General features: G+C 37.6%; 1 protein-coding gene across 3 annotated transcripts in view; it reads right to left on the reverse strand.

The window, feature by feature from the left end:
• Positions 1 to 709: 709 nt before the first annotated feature.
• Positions 710 to 21,355, reverse strand: part of sgsm3 (small G protein signaling modulator 3) — a 31,412-nt gene continuing 10,766 nt past the window's right edge. The window contains exons 5-22 of one of the 3 annotated variants that reach the window (XM_005164010.6): positions 20,565 to 20,776; positions 20,141 to 20,248; positions 17,823 to 17,966; positions 17,533 to 17,728; positions 15,740 to 15,885; positions 13,386 to 13,619; positions 13,127 to 13,309; positions 11,278 to 11,433; positions 11,135 to 11,189; positions 9,999 to 10,048; positions 9,667 to 9,819; positions 9,507 to 9,577; positions 9,368 to 9,416; positions 9,181 to 9,266; positions 8,918 to 9,040; positions 5,775 to 5,835; positions 5,570 to 5,641; positions 710 to 1,883 (exon numbers count right to left, since the gene is read on the reverse strand). In XM_005164010.6, coding sequence (XP_005164067.1) covers positions 5,570 to 5,641; positions 5,775 to 5,835; positions 8,918 to 9,040; positions 9,181 to 9,266; positions 9,368 to 9,416; positions 9,507 to 9,577; positions 9,667 to 9,819; positions 9,999 to 10,048; positions 11,135 to 11,189; positions 11,278 to 11,433; positions 13,127 to 13,309; positions 13,386 to 13,619; positions 15,740 to 15,885; positions 17,533 to 17,728; positions 17,823 to 17,966; positions 20,141 to 20,248; positions 20,565 to 20,776 — 2,099 coding nt within the window. In that variant the 3' untranslated portion in view covers positions 710 to 1,883. Of the gene's footprint in view, positions 1,884 to 3,790; positions 4,439 to 4,593; positions 5,642 to 5,774; positions 5,836 to 8,917; positions 9,041 to 9,180; positions 9,267 to 9,367; positions 9,417 to 9,506; positions 9,578 to 9,666; positions 9,820 to 9,998; positions 10,049 to 11,134; positions 11,190 to 11,277; positions 11,434 to 13,126; positions 13,310 to 13,385; positions 13,620 to 15,739; positions 15,886 to 17,532; positions 17,729 to 17,822; positions 17,967 to 20,140; positions 20,249 to 20,564; positions 20,777 to 21,355 lie in introns of those variants that run through there. The other 2 variants (XR_012398342.1, NM_213330.1) reach the window with 2 other exon arrangements.

A 21,355-nucleotide genomic window follows, 5' to 3' on the forward strand; every position in this document is an offset into this window, starting at 1 on the left:
ATGATAGATTCTGTTGATTTGTTCACATCGTTCCATTGTTAGAAGCTGTCGCTCAAGTACATGGCTGTTTATTTGATGACTAGTCTAGTTTAGGCCTATTCATAGACGTCTATTAGGCTTTCACTGAAAGCCCAAATTTAGTCTTGTTTTGGCCAATACGACTACATTTAGACATCTTTTAAAACCAAAAAAAATGCTTGCTAACTAATGGGAGTTGGTGGGCACGGCGGCATGTTTTAAAAAAAAATTTTAAACTCATCACCTGATTGGTTTGCATCAGGATTTATTCATTGTTGCGTCATTGATCAATCCTGTGGTCTCAGAATCCTGTGAACATGCACTCATCTCAACTATCTACACTGAGCTTGGCTAAGCGGCAGCAGGTTGTAATCCTGTCTCAGCAAATGTGCAATAGAATAAGCCAGATTGCACAGATTAAACTAGCTGAAGCTGCGCTTTTTCTGTTATCCTGGTTTTCTTATTTCTACTTGTGTTCAATATCCCTCTGGACCTCGAAAAAAAAATCCTTAGCATTGAGCTCTGACAATTAATACGTTTTTATAAAATCATTGTGATCTTGTATTTTTTTTATTGTCATTTTGCTTTAATCCTGTAGTAAAGCGACAAGGTCTCTACACTACTCAGTTTCATGAAGCAAACATAAAAGCCCGTAAAGTACCTCATAATAAAGACAAGAGCACCATAACTCTTACAGATATAGATTTTTATTAAGTACACATTATTCTCAGTGATCGTGGATATGACCTAAAGCCCCATGTGACGATCATGCTCAACCATTACAGACTATTTTTCGGTTCTGGATAACCATGTTTACCAGTTACAAGAACTATGAAATGGATGTTTTCCTTTAATTCACTGCTCCATCTGATGGTGTCTGTAGGCTCTTGTTTCATTGTAGAAGACTTCTAGATATCAGAGCGATTCATTAGGAATCAGTAATGCAGCGCTGAACATGGCCATTACAATACCTTTAGCAAGTCGACATCTCAAAAATGCTAAATATCAGTTTTCTTTATACTTCATGTGGTTTATAAGAAAAAAACAAGATAGATCACACAAAGCTGATTCACTGCACACCAATAACAATGAATCAGGGATGTTCTTCAAGGCCCAAAAAGAGGCCAATCAAGTGTTTTAATGCTGCAGTCTGAGCTACATACAGTCATATCTCCATCAATTCATTGGTCCTGTCAAAATAGTTTGTTGCAAGTGAAATCTTATGTTAAAACATGGTGGAAAACAGATTTGAGAACAGAATTTCGGAGACCATCTTGAACAAAGTGAAGACTATTAGAGATTGCAGAGCTAAATTATGAAAATGTGTTTGACTTGACGTGTTTAACCCTCTGATTGTACATGCGTGATCATTCAGACATTAAAACAGCTTCTCAAAACAATCCTACAGGATGTTGACCCAAATCTCACCCTCTAAATAATCCAGAAACACTGGCAGTCAGAACTATTTGAGAGTAAATGGACAGAAATGTGAAAATCCAGCATTCATTCATTCATTTACCCGAATGGTGCAACAATTATTGAGCTTCAGAGGAGAGGAAGTTCTTGCAGGCCCGTTCTGTAGTTGGATTCTGTGTACAGAATCTCCTTTGTACAGAAAGACTCTTGAAAGAGTGACAAAAAGTCAACCACTGTGGCAAGACTCACAAACACTCACCAGTTCAGCCATCTGACATTAAGCAGTACGTGAAATGAAGATGAGCTTGGCATGTGAGCCCTGTTTTTCTGCAGCTGGAGAGTGATGTGGGGATGTGTGTGGCGGTTTAGCCGTCGATGTCCCAGCTGAAGAGGTGATGTTTCACCAGCATGTCCTGAACTCCCTCCTTCAGAGGCCTCTGCTCCTTCTCCTGATATAAAAAAAGAAGTGGGGTAAAATGAGCCGTTTGCTGATGCGTCTTCACAAGTGCGCTGCTTAAACACTGCTCCATTGCCTTGAATGGCTTAGCTAATTAAAACAAACAGCTGTGATCAGCATTCCTGCTGATTTTCACAACTACCTCACTGTAATTAAACACGACGCTCTGTCAGAGCTTTAGAGCTCCAGTCAAAGTCAAAAAGGTCACCGGAGACAAGAGAACCACTTCAACTACCCAGCTAAAGGTCAGAGCAGTGATTCTTCTACTGGCTAACATTAGCGCTAACAGTGAATGTCGCTTCACTGAACTGTGAACGGCAGGTAATGCCTCTCAATGTTATTTAAAGAGAACTGCAAACACTCCATTAGCATAAAGCCTACATCCATCCAGACAGGAAGAGGCTGAGCATGCATTCTTGATATATGATATTAGCTTATCACAGGAAGTCTGTCAGAAGCAGACACTTAGGATGTCCTCCAAAGCCTGTTTACACAAAAAGCGCTTTCCCACTGCAAAGTACAGAGCTGTTTGGTGGTGGACTCACTTTTGGGGGCTTTTTACTGCATTTAATAATTTTTACCTGCTACTTTTTTTAAGTACTACCTCGAGTGAGGTTCCAAGTAGGCATGGGTCGATATAAGATTCTGACGGAATGAAAACCTTGGATAAAAAAAAAAATCTCGCTTTCACAGTATTGTGATTACTGCTCTGAAATATATTCTTTTTAAATGTCTGGGTAAAAAAAACTAAAACTTTTCCCCCTTTGAACACACTATATTTTATGTAGAGAAACATTTATAACATTTTTGGGGTAGTAAACATGTCCGGCTAAATAATTAGAAAGAATCATTGACTTCTGCTGTCTTCACTAGTTTCTAAAACATTTTCTTCACAATTTAAAACCACATCTTCAGGTAACTTTTTTTTTTTTTTTTTTTTTTTTTTTGCAGGAGTAACTATTCTCTTAAAAAACCTAAAACGTAAAAATAAAAAAGTGACATGTACCATAGCAGATTTAAATCCTTGACTTTTTCAAACCTTGAAAATGGTTGTCGTCCCAAGCCTAGTTCCAGTATATAGCTCGCTATAACAGTATAGTGAGCTATACTGTTACAAAATGTGATGCATACACACTGCTTTATTTTTACGGAGCTCCGTGGAGGAGCAGTGTGTGTGTGTGTGTGTGTGTGTGTGTGTGTGTGTGTGTGTGTGTGTGTGTGTGTGTGTGTCTGTGAAAAGAGCAGAGTGAGACAAGCTAGAAGATCTCCTCAACAGTTTTTGGAGTTTTTGCTCAATAAAATAGTTAGTCGTCTGTATTTACATTGACCCACTGGCAGCTAAAATCCACGCCTACACTATCAAGCGTGTATGAACTGTGATTACTTTTATATTGCTGATTAGCTGTTTGGCATTTCACTCTCTCACTGAAGGCAGTCGACCAATCGCAACCATCGCAACAGACTGTCATTGGTCCAATCAGCGCAGATTAGCTTCGCGCTAAGGAGGGGTTTGGGAACAAATGAATCACTGGACGATTCATACGGGAGTCGCTGGGATAATTAGGTAAAAATAAATGCAGATTATAAGACCATGAAAGTGTTTTTTGACCTTGCATGCATATTAAACTGTTGTTGGAGACTCTTACAACCAAGAGGAAACCCATGCGAACACAGGGAGAACATGCAAACTACACACAGAAAAGCTAACTGACCCAGCTGAGGCTCCAACCAGTGACCTTCTTGCTGTAAGGCGACAGCACTACCTACTGCACGGCTGTGAATGTCATATACCTTCAAAATGCAGTAGAAAGATAGTGATGGGTCATTTTTGAATGATTTGTTCATTTAGAACAATTTTTTGTAGGACAGTCTTCTTAGGGAGTGATTTGTTCATTCACGCATGCACACACTTGTCAGGTGGAGTAGAAGATTAGATCCTTTTTCGAGTTTTCAATCGAGTTTGAGTCGTTCGTTCATCAAGTGAAAGACAAAAAGGCAAATCATATGCAGCCAGAGCTGGAAAAAGATTTGATCCATTCATTCATCAAAAACCAGAAGACTCGAGAGCTGAACTCATCATGGCTCCTTTTGGCTCAGACTGTGTGCATTGTTTAAGCTTATATAGGACTGGCAGCATGATGTGAATGACACAAATTTAAAGAGTTGTAAGAAGAGGTGAGCTGACGTAATCAGACAAAAGAGCAGGTAAACAATAAATGATTATTTTTTTCTTTCTTATGGAATTCTAATCCTGATTTGTTTGTAGTGTGATCAACGTTTGATGTAGTTGTAGATAAGTTTGGACGCAACTCGTAACATTTTAAAAATATTTTGGCAAATTGAACAAAATGACTCGAATAAGATTTGTTCATCTTAATAAGACTCAAAGGTCAGAGTCAGTTAAATGATTAGAACTTCCCATCACTATTGAAAGACGATTACCTAATTAAAGTAGCAAAAGTTTTTTGTGACAAAAAAATAAATAAATATTAATCTCTGATTTGACACAACCTGTACTGTATAGAGCAGACATGACCAAACTTGGTCCTGGAGGGCAGGTGTCCTGCAAAGTTTAGTTCCAACCCCAATCAGACACACCAGGGCTAGCTAATCAAGCTCTTACTAGGCTTTCTAGAAACATCTTTGCCGGTGTGTTGAGGCAAGTTGGAGCTAAAATCTGCAGGACACCGACCCTCCAGGACCAAGTTTGGACACCCCTGGTATAGAGCATCAAGACAACTTTCCAAGCTTTCACACTAAAAGATGGAGAACAGTATTTGCCTTAGAGTTTAAGTAGTATTCCACATGAGAGCTGCAGTTCCAGTTTTTAGAGGTTCAGTTAGTGAGTTTGTTTACATGCATCTCCTTAATGCAAGTAGGCCTAACTCTTTCCCAGCTACTGACTGAATGTTACATTATTATGACATCCTTCCTTTGTCACTGGCTGCATTTTTCATCAATGCTTTGGGAGTGATAATGAACTCTGGTCGATCCGTTTTGACCCAAATCCTTTTTTTCTTAATCCGAAATATTGCTTGTGAACATGAAAATGTTTATAAGCAAAAAAAGTGTGTGTGGTCTTGTATATTATCATAAGCAATAACCAGAGCATAGACCATGAGCCAATCAACACAGATGTTTGCCCATTGCTATAATTGTGCTTGGCATGTACACACTTAGCATGTGTTTTTCACAGCAGATCTGAGCTCATCCAGAAACAAAAAGCATTTATCATTGGGTAGAAGAAAATGAATTGGAAACGGTCTCTGAGACTCTTAGAAATTGTACAAATATGCGGTCATCTCATGCAGAGAAGGTACAACCATAGAAACTTCAAATATGAGAATGAGCAAGTTAATAACCACATCTCACATACGAAATCAAACACATGTTTGGAAAAAGCCTATTGTTTTTTTTTGTCAAGTCTTACTTGCGTTATCGGGTTACTGATTTGCATATAAACCAGTAAAACAGGTTACTTCAAACTGATTTTTGACAGTTATTAGCATATTAGTGCGCATGTGAATCGTGCTCACTTTGTAAATCTACTATATAAAAAGCAGTGAATAGAAGAGCAATACACACAGCAAGCTCTACAGCTACTAAGCTTCTACCACCACGAGATGCTTTAGCAGCTAGTTATCGAGCAGCAGGCTATTAACTAGATGCCAGCGTTACCTAGAGGTCCCAACTAAAGAGGTGATGTTGCACCAAGACATCCACCACTTCAGATTTGAGAACAGGAGACTTCTGGAAGAGCAGACAAACACGCAGATGCATGTTAGCCCATGTGTGTGAGTGTATCTGGCATGTGGGAGGACAGGTGAGATGCTCTGTGTGTGAGTGTGTGTGTGTGTGTGTGCAGGAAGTGCCAATCACTCACCTCTTTTTTGGTAGGCAGCTCACAGTCTTGGGAAAGACTGAAGGCAAATTTTGAGAGAACTCTGAAAGCAGAAGATAAACTATAGTAGTTAGTTACTGACACATTTATGACAAGCGATTTACTTATTAGCAATAATACAACAACAATATCTAAATAATATAAACAATATCTATATAATATTATAAAGTTGCAGATTAATAACAATATCCATGATCACTAAAAATAATGACGTATACTTAAATAAAAAATATATATCTGTATTAATAATTGTGCATTTGCCTTTTTATTGTTTACTTTGGGCAGAGACATTGCAGTTTCACCATAACATGACAAAAAAATACAAGGACATTTTTTTTTATTAATAGACAGAATTTTTTTCTGCTCTCCAGTTCAGGGCAGTCTTGCAAAAAAACAAAAACAAAAAAAATTCTAAAATATTTACCAACTTTTAATAAGCTGAAACAGGCTGCAATATTCATGTCAAAATGTGATTTAAGAGCATGAAAAAATGCAAAGCACCACAACTAAGTATTTTCATGCTTTCTGCTATATCAACATTTTTTACACTAACTTGACTTAGACTTACCAGTTTTTTTTTCACTCAACATTTTTCTTTAGAACACAAATGCAGATTGCATGATTTTAGCTCCAATATTGACTCACCGACAGGTTTTGAGAAATCAGCGCAAAAAAAATAAAAAATAAAAAAATAATTGATGAAATCAGGCAAATCAGTGTTCGCTCACGTAAGTAACAATCACACAGTGTGAACTATCAAAGACGACATCTGAAAGAATCGCCGATGAGTCGCTGACATCCGAGAGATATTTGGCAGGCTAAATATCTGAAGCTGTCTGCGATTCAAAATCATGCAGTGTGAAATGTGTTCTGATTGAAAATAATATTGACGATTACCTCCAGCCAATGAGAGAGCAGCATCCACTAGTATGGGTATCTGCAGGCCAGTTGGAGGTTGGGGGAGAAGTTAAGAGCTTCTTTTCAGTCTATTTGGAAAAACTAGTGTGAATTTGGCAGGAGCACTGTGTCTGTTTGACGTGTCATCTGATCAATACCACAACCAGGTCGAAATAGAAAAAAGTTGAGGAGAAATTGTTAATTAATAATAATAATTAATAATAATAATTTTTATTTATATAGCGCCTTTCCAGAGCTCAAGGACACTTTACAAGGAATGCAACAAAAAGATAAACAAACATACATGAGGTCAAATATAACAAACTTGAATAACACAAACAAGACCTAAGAGACAGGGTAGTGGTGGATCAGATTAAGTGGTCAGTTTGGCAGATCAGATGCGAAGCATTCAGAAAATAAGTGAGTCTTAAGTAAAGGATTTGAATTCAGAGATATTATTAGCAGAGCGGAGTGAGTGTGGTAGAGAGTTCCAGAGTTTGGGTGCAATAACACTAAATGATCAGTAATTGCTAAATAAGTAAATTTTCTACTCCAGTAAAGGCTTCTTTCTCATTATGTAGTTAATAATAATATATATCGGTGTTTCCTCCAGGATTTTTTTCAGCTGTGGTGGCAGGCCTTTTACACAAATCTACCAACTACCGATGGTGTTATTTCAATGACAAATGGAGGAATGTCGTGAGCACATTTATGAAATACAAGCAAGCGAATTTCTTTGCCTGTGCGCTGATTTCCACTGCTCGTGCACAAAACCTCTTGCGCCCCCACAAATGTATGCTGCTCAAGCGCAGATCTTTTTGTGGGTTCTCTAATAAACACTGCTGAAGTGCGATTTAGTGCGTTTATGTAATGAGTATTTCTCCAACATTTATAAGATTTGCTAGGAAAATTTATGAATTTCTCCAATAGTCCTACAGAGCGGCATTATTGCCTCCTGAAGTAAAGTGAAAAGGCAATAAACTCCAGCAAGATAAAGTCATCGTACGCAGAACCATGGTCCTTTATCTATAAATAAAGTATAATTATAGAAACTTTGTTCATCTTAACTGAAAGCTACGTTGTGTTTGCTGGCATTACGCACCTGTCAGTCAGCATGTCACTTTAAAGGGCTAAACAAATAACGCATAGCACTACTACAATTACAGAAAAGTTTGCGCTGTTATAATTATAACCCACTTTTTAAAAAAAACAAAAACAACAATGACTGAATGTTTTGAACGAGAAGCTGTAATGTAGCCGTGGTGAGAAGAATTTTGGTGTGGCGCCCCGCCATGGAAGAAAGAATGTTGCGGAAACCATGTATATACTGCGTCACATTGTATTGTTTTCATGTCACTTCTCACGTGTTTTGTTGTGAGACCGAGGACCGAGACAAAGTTGTCTGCATTTGTCTTGTAAAGGCATGTGGTGTGATCCCCTGTTGTCGACCCATTTTGCAGTGTGAACACAGCAGCGGTGAAGTGCTACCCCAGATAGTGAAAACATCTGTGACATGACTACTTTGAAAATCGTGCAGTCTTAACTCAGCAAAAGGCTTAAGGCTGATTTATACTTTTGTGTCAAGTGGATGGTTATGCACCGGGGCAGCCTGCATGTAGACGCATAGCCCTCGCCAACGCGCTCCTCTCAAAAAATGTAACTACGTTGCAACTATATAACGCAAGCTCTGTGATTGGTCAGCTTGGTAGCGCTGATAAGTGTGGGCGGGGTTGAGAGCCACGTGAGCCTGATGTAGCCCAGAGTCGAGTCCCATGAAGCTCTAGATGGAAACTTGTTTCGTGTTTACCTTATGATTAAAGTTGTTGCATGTCTGCAGGTTTCCCCTCAAAATGAGGAAGTCTGAGCCACTTGTAGATTAAGGTAGTGTTCAGAAAAACAAAACACCAGTGAAGACACTTGACACAGAGGAACATAAACACCTACTGCCAGCTAGCATTTCAAAAGTGTTATTGCAGAGCAACACAAGTAGCGCGCAGAAGTATAAATGCATGACAACGCGCAAGACATGCGATGTGGGTCACGTCGATCACTTGACGCAGAAGTATAAACTAGCCTTTAAAGTCACGTTGCTTTCTGTAAAGTATGGTAGTCTTGAAAAAAGTACAATAAAACATTAAACCCCCCCAAAATGAACAATTTCAGTTTCCTTTTTGGTTCAGATCCTTTTTAAGCTCAATTGCAGTCCATCAGCAGAGGTTTAGTCTCACCTGAGTTCACACTTGATCTGAACCCAGCCAGGACTGCGCAGGAAAGACCAGGGATGGTACCACTTCTCCACAGCACTCATACTGGAACACAAGACCTCCAGCCACAGGTGCAACACCTGCTCACTGACACCACACACACACACACACACACACACACACACACACACACACACACACACACACACACACACACAAAGCTAAACATTTTGTAGATGCCACACACTTGGATATTCAGCAGTAGTAAAAATAGCAGTGAGACTTACTTTAAGCCCACACAGATGAGAGAGCGGAACTTGACGTCCATCTGAACATGTGCAGTGTCGTGGCTCATGTTGACCGACTGCACTGCCTAAGATGACAAGTAGAGGGCGCTCAATGCTCAGACACAAAACTGCTCAACTTCTCCAATATACGATGTGACTACTGTTTTTATTCTGTTGTTGAACTTACCCTATAAAGTAGCTCTTCAGGTGTGAGCACCTTCCCATCTTCATCTAATCTGAAGAGACAAGGATCAGAGCGGATATTATATCAACAAATCACTGTTAAGAGAATTCAGAGTAGATTTTAAAATTACTCCATGCCTCACCTGTAAGTTTTGCAAAGCACTAATCTGGAGTAAACAGAGTTGAAATCTCTTTCCACTTCTTTGCTGGCTGCCTGTGATAAAAATGTACACAAACACAAAATAGTTCACTTAGTAATGTTCATACTCACACTAGATAATGACAGTAAGATAATTAATATACCTCCTCGATGAACAACCATGGGTGACAGGGTCCCCCCAGTATGGAGGGTTTCTTCAGGCCATGCTGAAAGATGGCCTTTAGAGCAGGACACAGTGAGCCTCTGACCAGGTCATTCACTGCCTCAGTTACAGTGTCATCTCCAGCCAAAGAGTACTGGAATAACAACACAGGAGCATGAGAAACCCTTTTATCCGGCGGTTTTAGGATACAACAGGACATTCTAAACTTTGTAATAAAAACCACTTATGAAAACCTGTCCTGGAGTACTCAATAAACAATCTGTTTCAAGTTTGAAAATGTCACTTTTAAAGGAAAATTATTCTTTAGATTACCTCCTTACTTCGTTCGTCCAAAATTTCCACAAATTTAGCAGGAAACCAGCCTAAAGGGACAAACGGATAGCATTATACATATGCCAAAAAGTGTCTTATTCATCAATACATGCTGTGAATTAATGCATTGTTATTACCACTGCAGATGCAGAATTATTTTTGCATGACCAACATATTTGTAAAGTTTCCAAAAAATTTGGGGGAAACATTATAAACAGTAGCTACGTTTCCATCTAAAAATGCGAATGAACTTTGTGCGCAAAACTGGAATATCACATAAAAGATGTACAAATTAAGCAGCGTTTCAATCCAACGAGTCAAAGCGAACAAGATCGTCACTTCCTGTCTGGCGCCAAAAATCAACAGTAAAAACTGAATTTGCTGCAGTAGGAGAAGCTGTGTCAACCTTTTCTTCTTTTAATAAATGACTTGCATTCCAGAAGGCAATCCTGACGTGCAGTGAACGTGCGATAGTGTTTAAAGGTGTCAGACACGGAGCACAGATGCTCTTGACAGTTCTAGAGGTAATTAATAATATAATAACACTAATACTGAGATGATTAAGGTGTTTAAGAATGACCAAAACAACATTTCAGATGTTTTACAGTGTAAAAAACAGATGTGAATATCCAAAATGTGCATAAAATAGGTGGATGTAAACGTAGCTACTGATACATTTTAAAACTGAAAAAAAAAAAAAAAAAAAAAAAAAAAAAGAGTATACAGAGAGAAAAGAAATATGGCTTAATATATTTGAGACTATTTTTCCATAAAGCATAAGAAACATTTTTATGGTTGTTGTATATGTAACTGAAAATGTCAAGTCTATGGGAGCATTGCAATTTTGCAAGTCCACGTACAGACTTCAATTTATAAGTGCTATTGTCAGAATAAGTGACTAGAATAGTGACTAGAATCTGAGCATAGTAATTCCAACCAAACTATGCTAATATTTGACATTCAAAAGGTAAATACTGATGGTTTGACGTTTTTACAGAAAGGGGAAAACGAAAAATTTTTATTTTCTTCTCCATAATTTTTGTGAACTCACATTTTACAGCCCTAACTTGTAATAATAAGCACATCAGAAAATCAAAGACAAGTTTAACATTGTTTGTAAGCACATCTCCACTCACCTCTCAGGCCGTTCAGCTCTCCAACCCAGCAATGCTCATCTTTCTGAGAGATGATCTGAGAACAAAAACAAAAATAAAGAAATGAGGAATAAAAACAAAGCGGCGGTTAACATGTTTACATGACCGAAACAGCAGACGCTCACAGTGATGATGTCATTCTTTCGAAAGCCCAGTTCATCATCATCGTGCCTTTCAAAGTCCAGTAATGCTTTCGCTCTTCTCCGTCGATTTCTCGACACGACCAGGAAGTTCTCATGATCCCTTTGATGGCTCTCCATGGAATAATCTGGAGTCAAATCCTAAGCACGCACAAAAAAAATAATAAAAAAAAATACAAACTCATACAAATTTGAGCATTTTATATCTTATGGGTGACAATGATAAACATATCAATGATAAATCGTAAACAACAGTAATTATTATTACAAAAATTACAATACTTTATGATTTATTCATTCATTTTCCTTCAGCTTAGTCTCTATTTCAAAGGTCACCACAGTTTAATTTATTTCTATTTTATTTTTAGAAAATAATTATAATTATGAATGAATGATTGACATGTAATTATTTTCAATTACTGTTTGGGGAGGGGGGGTCTGACCCCCCTCTTAATGCTTGACCCCCCTTAAAGAAAAAGATGTATAGGGGGAATGCCCTTTAATAGTAAATGAATAGTTTGCTCTGATCTGTATCTTAAATAATAGTAATAATTAAAATAACAGATAACTTTAATATACATTTGACCATCCAGAAAATATGACCAATTGTGCCAAAAATATCAATTCATCCGTTTGAAACCAGCAAATCTAGAGCACCAACAGACAGTGCAAGTGTTCACAAAACCTGTTTCTTAAAAAAAATGTGTTTGTAGGTGTCTGTAAAACTAGACATATAGACTGTATTTTTAATATAAACTGGCTTGCATTCAGAAGTTAAACAGTAAAATAAAAAATATGTGCAGTCTTTCAAGGTTATCCATTAATAGGCGCAGGAAAGCAAACCTGTCACTATTTACTTAATATCACAAATGTCATTGAGAACCACTCAGTATTCCTTAAATGAATGAGATGTATTTGATATAAAAATCTATAAATTTGGTTCACTGAGGCATATTACCTAGCATAAAGCTGCGGTCACGCTTGACTTTTCTCCCCAAAGACTTCCCTTCATACGCATGCGAATGCTTCAGACCGGAAACGCAGGGTCATGCGTCAAGTTCCGCAGGTTGCTACGGTGCAAGTTCAAGCTTGGTAAACTCTGACCTGCAAAATCGCATCACTTGACTGCATGAGACCAATCGAGAATCAAAACATGACCTCTCTGGACAGAAAGTTAAAACATGAAGCAATCGCTCGCTTTTTTTAATGTCTAATAATCTTGTTTAATCCCGCCCACCTAGTATGACCGCAGCTTAACAGAACCAACCATGAGGGCCTAATTATTAGAAACAACTGCACTGTGGCCACATCACCACCTCAGGTGTGCACTATTATCCAAATAATCCAATTGTCAATTGTTCCTTGCATAGTAACATAACAACAGAAATACTAAAAATACATAGAAGTATGTCATTACTTCTTTAGTATTACTAATCATACCAAAATGTAAGCTATGCAGGTCCTTAATGCAACTATAAATGAATTATTATTAGCATGTTAGTAAGACAATAGAAATTGTCCTCCAGTGTAATATTTAGATATTCCAAATGCAAAAGGGGGACTGAGTATTATAAAATAATGCATCTGGCATGATATGCAACTACTTACTGATTAAAGCCCCAAAACTATGACGTGTGACGATCTGTTTACTGGGAATAAGTGTGTGCTGCTAATTTCTTGTTGATAGGCTTGATTTATGCAATTCAACAAAACAACTGAGTGAGTCATCAGGTCGGCTCAGAGCAGCAGTGCATGAGTCAGAGTGTTGCTGTTTCTAATTCAATTATTCCTGACAGATCGGGAAATGCGACTCATGTGATGGAGTGACTCTTACAGTGCTGCAGTTACGGGGGTCCAGGCAGTGAAAGTGCTCTGCGGTGCGATTGATGGCTTCTCTCAGTGCTGCCACCAGCTCCGTCTGTTTAATGTTTTTGGCCTTCAGTGCCTCCACCTCGTCCTCTCCCCACAGCAGTGAACTCAGGGTGGATTTCCTGCGCATGTTCTGTCTGCGCACCACCTGCACAGTGATATACAACAATGAGCTAACTAGAAGATGTTTGTAATGTGTGCATCAAAGCTGATGGTGTACTCGCCTTGTTGAGGTTGGTGTTGAGGGAATGGGAGTTGTTGGAGTTGAGCTGGGCCTGCTCTGCCAAGATGTAGGCCAGATGCTTGTGTCTGTGCGTGTCCAGGTTTTCCTGAGACAGAGATCCGGCTAGACGCACAGCCTCTCCCAGCACTGCCGCCCCGTCCTCTAGTTGACTGGGAAGATCTGACAGTGTGTTGAAGATGGAGGCCGAGTTCTCAGATGATACCAGCTCATCCTCCTTTAAAACACAAGAAGAAAGGATTATTATTGACTATGTGCCAAATCAAACTTTTAAAGGGTCACAAAACACTAAAACACTTTTTTTTTTGAGATGTTGACAGTCTCATATATGTCCCACGTTGCTTAAAACACCAAGGACACAAAAAAAAGTGAAAAGCGATGAGATCATAGAGTTAATTTCAGCATGGAGATTGGCTGTCTCTACCGGCGGGTACAACATGACATCTTTGAGCTTTCAGCAGTAATTCATGAGAAAGACTTGGTTTGAACCAATCAGTGCGCTTTATTGTGAATGAGTTGCAAGTTCATTAATATGCATGATATAGCTTTGAATACTTCATTTACCTGTTACAGTGTTCAGACGGCAGAGTGACGTCATGTTGTGCTGCCAACCGTAAATAAAACAAGTTAAAGAAAAAAGAATCAGTGTTGCGTTTATAAATGTGCCGTAATGAAGGTTTTGTTTCCATCTACCCGCTATGAGAGGCCAGCTTGACTTACGTGTGGATTACAGTGCTCTGCTAACATTTTTTACCTGAGAGCTTTTCGCATCTGGAAATAGTGAAATCTGGATTTGCCACTCTTCTCCTTTTAAAAAAGAAGCGGTTCCAGTTTGTGTTGATTGTCCTGTCTCTACAGATTGGGTAAGTATGTGATCAGTGTTCTTTGTTTATATTTATTGAGATGGCAATGTTAGTTTGTATTGTCAGCAGTACTCTTCCAGTTTTTAAAGACATACCTTAATCAAAATGATTTAGTTACTAAGTTTACAGTACGTTAATATCACTGCAATATTATGGAGTGAAAGATCCGCTGTAAATGCTGCTATTCCAATGTAAACACCTTAATCAAACTATTACCGTAGTTTAGGATTTTCGCTGCAACTTGTGACAGGATAGTCTATACACACACGGCTGTGTTTCTACTTAGAAATGCGTAGGTTTTTTTTTTTCTCCCATTCGTGTGTGGTATCAAAGGCTCTATTAAAACAACACTCAGACTGCAGTTTATACTCGCATCCAATATCTCGTTTGTCATGGGGGGCATGCATGAAATGCTCCTGAATAAAAGTGAAAGTGCCAAAGTGCAGTTAAAGTTGACAAATGAAGAATGAAACACTTGAAACTCCAGGGGAAATGTGGATACCACAGTGTGGAATTATGTGCAATAACATGTAAAACGGGATCATGAAAGGAACATTCTAAACGCAACTCATGTAAACACCATATTATTGTCTTAATCAGATTAAGGCGAATAATTCTATTACTGATATCCATGTAAAGTAGTCACTGTCTATCTCTCCGTCTGTGTTGCCGGCGTGAAAATCACCTTTAGTTCACATAATGAATTCTCCTTTTCACGCAAACCCTTCCCTCTTTCGCCACTCGACACTCCCACTTAATTAAAGCTAAATAAAGCTAAACTATAGGTGTGAAAACACCCTGCTGAGACGGGGGTTTCATGACCCTTTAAAAAAATTGTTTACCCAAAGAAATGAAAATGCACTCATTATTTACTCTCCCTGAAGAGGTTCCCCTATCAAATTCTTTCTTCTGTTGAACACAAAAGAAGTAGAAAGCTGAAAACCTGTAACCATGAAAAAAAATACTATTTAAGTCAAAATGGAATACTATGGAAGCCTTTCAGCTTTCTTCAAAATATCTTCTTTTATGTTCAATAGGACAAAGAAAGTCAAAGAAAGGATGACAGAATTTTTTTTTTTTTAAATATGTAAAGTATTAGTTCGTACATGGTTCTCAGATTTGGATCATGTTTTAGAATATGGTCGGTTTTTTTCCTTTGCTAAGTTTTGCTTAGAGATTCGCCCAACTAAAAACCAACTCTAGAGAGGTTTGGTAATGTAAAAAAGTGACCCAATGAACCAACAAATAAAGCAACAATTCAACTTTTATACAACAGTCAACTTTTAAACTTTTTGTCGAAGAACAATGCGAGGAGAGTTTTAAACGTGTAACTTAAGTAATTACATTTCGGTGAGCTTTGGAGTTCAATCCAATAAGTAAATGCAATTTTAATTTAATTTGAACAAATTATAAGTGCCTGTTTCGAAACAAAGCAAACAGTTCAGCTAACACAACAATCAAAGCCTTGAATTACCTTGATCTTCAGCATGCCAAGCGTAACCTGAAAGAGCACCATTGAGCCTTCGTAGAACAGTAGGTCCCAGATTCGCAGCAGGATTCGGATGTCCACCACACTGGCAAAGGCAGTGAGGAACCAGTGCAGTGTGATTAAAGACAGCTCTGGGAGAGAAAAAAGATGAACATGTCTTTTTTTATTCATACACATATTTCAGACAGAAAAAAAAATCTTTGAAATCTGAAAATTGCTTGAGACCTCTTGCGGAAGCAAATCAATGTACCTCTAGAGTTTTTGAAAGATTATTTTTCTCAAACTTGTGCACACATGCAATTGCAAAATGGGGTAACTGCAAGTTTAAAAGATTATTTTAATTGCAATAAAAAGGATATGCCAGTACACATAAAAAGACACCGCAACACAATTGTGCTAAAGTTTATATACTGAATGTGTTAAATGAATATTCTTAAATCTCTCGATGACACCCTAGAGTAAGCCACAGAACTCTAAGCTGAATGTTGCCCACTCTAAAGAAAAATGCCAGGAGGATAATAAATATGTACTTCTACAACAGTATGATAATTGCAACAGTATGATAACTGCTTTAAAAATGACCTGTAGGGGTTCACGCAAAAAAATGTTTCCTCTTTTTTAAGTTAAATAATCAAAGGCCATTTCAAAACTCAAGCTTTTTTATATTCTCTATTTTAAAATCTCGCAAAGTAATAAAAGAGGTCTGTGTTTCACATTTTAAGACTTAAATTTGAGAATACTTAAGGACTTGTATGGAAATTATGTGGTGACTTTGAAGTAGGGCTGCAAAATATATTCTTTCAGCATAGATACCACAATGTGCGCATTATCCGCAATAGTTACATGGGAGGACGTGCTATGTTGAGTTGGGTTTATAATTAACTAAAAATCACAGTTCAGTACAGTTTTTTTTTAATTTTTTTATTTGAGTCATTTTTAATTTTTTTTTACTCAGATGTGCTTTTAAGGTACATGACTGTAAGATTAAAAGCAAATTTAAACCATTTGGAAACAAGAAATTGTAAGTTTGCCACATTAATAAAGACTAATAGAACTCAATTATTTATCAAATACAGACTATACAGTGTTATTTTAGATTTGATAATTAAATTTCTGTACCTTAATATTGTAATATTCCACCAAAAACCATAAAGCAGTGTTTATTTTCTTTTTATCTGTGCTTACATTTTTTATATATATTTTTGGGGCATCTCAGTGGCGTAGTGGGTAGCATAATCGCCTCACAGCAAGAAGGTTGCTGGTTTGAGCCCCGGATGGGTCAGTTGGCATTTCTGTGTGGAATTTGCATGTTCTCTCTGTGTTCCTGTGAGTTTCCTTCGGGTGTTCTGGTATCTACCACAGTCTAAAGACATGCGCTATATTTTAATTGAATAAACTAAATTGGCCGTAGTGTATGTGTGTAAATGAAAGAGTGTATGGGTGATTCCCAGTGTTGGGTTGCGGTTGTAAGAGGATCCGCTGCGTAAAATATAAGCTGGATAAGTTGGTGGTTAATTCCGCGGTGGCAACCCGAGATTAATAAAGGGACTAAGCTAAAAAGAAAATGAATGAATAAATATATATATTTGGATATTTTATGTAGATGCACTTCCCTACAAAATCATCCCAATCAATGTAAAATTGTGAATTCCTCCCATACAGTTACTTGAGTCATATTGTGAAATTATATTGATCACAATATATATCGCTGAAATACAAAATAACGCAATGTAAATTTTTTTCAATATCGTGCAGCCCTACTCTGAAGTGTGTCTCACCGATGTCATGCTCCTGTAGCAGCTTGTCTAGACGAGGCAGATACTGCACTATGAGCTGTCTGAGCACCCGCTGGTCAGTCTGAACTCCCAGCAGAGTAGAGGAGAAGTACGAGGGGGGCAGCAGGTCCTCTATCAGAGCGCACATCATCCACAGAGCATCCTCCTCCTCCAGAAACAACAACAGGCAGGAAACCACCTATAGGAAAGACAAACACACATACCTCTCAGACTCTAAATTTAGACACTAGACAGTAGAGATACTGAGAGTGTGTGTTAAGCTTTCTCCTCACCATGCCTGTGCCCTGACAGTAGCCGATGTCTGGATAGAGCCATGCCAGCCCTCTCAGGACCCGCCTGAGCTTGGGCACCCCAACACTGGTTAAAGTGTTAAAGCATGCATTGGTGGGCATGGTTCGCAAAAGATCCTTTTCTATCTGTAGCAGAAACACAGAGAGAGAACCTAAATGATGGTGGTTTGGAAGATGTATGCCCCGATGAGGATTTTTACAGCTGATACCAAGTAACGATTCTTTGTCATAGTGATTGGCTAATACCAGAACTTTCAGTTGTTATATGTAAAAAGATCTACTGTAAGTACTGGCAAAACCATTCAAATATTTTGCTCTTCTTTAATTACTGATAGAAGATCCCTCAATGAAAGAGAGGGGGATTTGCACTCGTGATATCTTTACTGTTCTATTCATTTAACATAAAAAAATGTAATGCAGAGCACCACTTTGTCACTAGCGAGCTGTTCTTTCACTCTTTCACTCTCGTTGACAGGATTTCCGGGTATTTTGTCAAAATTTTGGGGTATGAAGACTCGCGGAGTTTCTGGGAGAGGTAATGAGGTTGGATGAGACACTAGACAGGGGTGATCGCTCCATTCACACCAGAGCAGCTCAAAACACTGAATATAAAATGGCTTGCAACAAAGAGACCATCAACATATTTTAGTTGCTTTGGGGCAAGCGCAATGATCGCTCACGCCCCTATGCGCATTAACCTGTGTTGTGGCGGCTGTAGGCTATGCATAATATACAGGAGCGCACATTCATCTTCGGCCGATCGATTGGAGCATCCCAACATATCATGTCTGAGATTAAGTAAGTGTTAATGCGGAAATTATTAACCAACAAATGGCTTAATGAAGCAAATGAAATGCAAAAATAATAATTAAATTTATGTAATTATAATTACATGTAATAATAATTAAATTCAATAAAAAATTTATGAAACTTCAAATTAGATGTAGTTTGGTTTAAAATGTATGTTCTCTTTTTAATCATGAGTTTATTTTGAGATACTGTAATACACATTGTTTTTTTCCTATGCTAAATTTGAAATAACAATTTAAAATATACAAGTTTCATAATCTATCAAGTGAAAGAAAAGGTTTTCACAGTGATTGTTTTCCAATAAGCTTTTAAAATATGTACTAAAATTACATGGTCCTGTTTATGCTGTTTGGAAGTAAGCATTGGGTAATTAATTAAAAATTAATTAATTTCTTCTAAAAAAATAGACTGCTATTATGTTGTTATTATTTTCTTTTATGATTACTAACGTAATTTGATAACTGTAAACTATAATATACTGTACTGTGAAATATTACTAGAATTTTTAATAATAGTTTCCCAAATTAATATATTTAAAAACGAGCAATTCCATGCAAATGTCAACCTTGCTATAAAAAAAAACTAAATAGTGAAACGCTTTCTACATTTTTTTTGTGTATGCAAGTATTTTACAGTACTTTACAAACAATCAAAAATGTCTGTGTCAATGTTTTCAAACTCTTGTATTTGATTTACCAAAGTCCCACAAGTGCCAATTTCACATCTGTCATATCCATAAAAGGACAGATGTCATGTCCATAACCAAGCTTTTTTCTGATAATTGCAAAAATGTCAAATAAAATAAAATCAATCATGTTTGTTCTATAGTGAGCCAACTCTTATCCCTTTGATTAGCATCTGTAAACTTGCAGACTTTTTTGGTCACATCCATAACGCATGTTTAATTTCCCCATTTAAAATATGAAAAACGCTTTCAGGTTGATATTTATCTGATCCCATAACTCTGTGGTTAGTTGTTTTGGAAAACAGATGTTTCAATATAATGTTAACATACTTTCTCAGCATATTTTAGTTTTATGTTTTTACTGCAATTGTCACATCCATAACGCTGGAATTGCTCAAATGTGATTTTATTAGCGATTCAAAGCTGAATTTTCAGCATCCTTACTCCAGTCTTTAGGGTCATAAACCTTTCATAAACCCTTCTAATATGATGTATTGCTACTCAAAAAATATTTCTTATGATTGTTAATGTTTTTATTATTTTTACACTTTATAATCATTTATTGACATTATTATTCCCCCCTCTTTCCTTACTCTGCATTGATATTATCAATCCTGTGTGTCTGAATTTGTAAACATTTCTTGTAATGGTATCCTCTTATCTAAATTCACTTTTGTTGTTTAATGTTTTACATTTTGTTAGGAATAAACATTAGCAAATTTAAAAAGCACTGTATTTACTTCTAACAGAAAATACTTCTAAATCGGTGCCTCTACATGAAATGCGTGTCAGGAATGACATATACCTGCTTGGCTGCTGTGGTGTCATCATTGGAGCTGTTTTTGACGATCTCCCTGTAGGAGATGTCTGATGTTCTCTTTTTTTGCAGGGCCCCTGACAAACGCATCCACAACTGAGGGAACGTATGAAAGAGACAATGAGGAACACGACAGTTAAACAAACAAAGATCCAGCAGAGAAGATCATAGATTCCAGACGCACCGCTGTTCTCATGGGGATCACTAAAAATAGCAGAATAAGCAGCCTAAACAAAACACTACTGAGACATCATGTACTATTTCAGCAACATTAAGAATCCCTCAAGCATGAACAAGGTTGCCATGGGAACATGACATCAGCAGATGAGCAGTATGATGTTGTGTAACAAAACAAAGTCCTCATTAAATATGTAGTGAGGTGAAGTTCACACTGAGATCTGGAGGAGCTGACCTGTGGCCTCATGCTGTGCGGTATTCCTCCCAGCACCAGTGACCGCAGACGGTCTGAGCGGGCCAGTGTGGGGGTGATCTTGTCCCACGTCAGGTCTCCGACAGTGTGATTGTGGGTGAACTCCAGATGAGCTTGCCAGCGAAGTCTCTGCTGAGGGTCTTCTCTCTGAGGGGCTCCGTCACCACACAGCCATTTCCGTGTCTCAACCCCGTCTGACAAAAACAAACAAGAAGGTTTTAAACTCATGTCAATGAAGAAGACAGACTGAGCCAGAGATAAGACAAGCTCTATCACAAGACTTGACATTGTTCTCTAAATTTCCTTCCAGGACTTGACATTGACTTGTTTTTTTTTTGTTTTTACAAGAGGGTTTTTAAGCCTAATCACATTCCCAAACATTTGCCATCTTAACACTAATGCAACAAAGCCTCAAAAATATCACATTATTGTCAATAATAATACTAAGCATTATGAAATAAATACTATACAGTCTGCAAGATGATTTTTAAAGAGGTTAAAAAAGCATTAACCACTTTAAGTCAAGTGCTATTTTGAGCTTTCCTGCTGGATTTTGCCTTCCCAAATTCAAAATTTTCCTAAATCTACATGCAAAAGTGTAAATGTATGTGTAAATAGTATCATTTTAAAGAAAAACCCTTTGAATTTTCAGAAAACACTGTTTAAAGTAATTAAAATATATTTTTTGTTGTTGTCTGCGTTGTTATAATAATAAAAACATTTTTTTTTTGAGAACTGTGGTCTAGGTTGCTGTAATTATTTAGTTGGTCCCT

Source organism: Danio rerio, chromosome 3 (assembly GCF_049306965.1).
Source record: "Danio rerio strain Tuebingen ecotype United States chromosome 3, GRCz12tu, whole genome shotgun sequence".
Classification (NCBI taxonomy): Eukaryota; Metazoa; Chordata; class Actinopteri; order Cypriniformes; family Danionidae; genus Danio; species Danio rerio.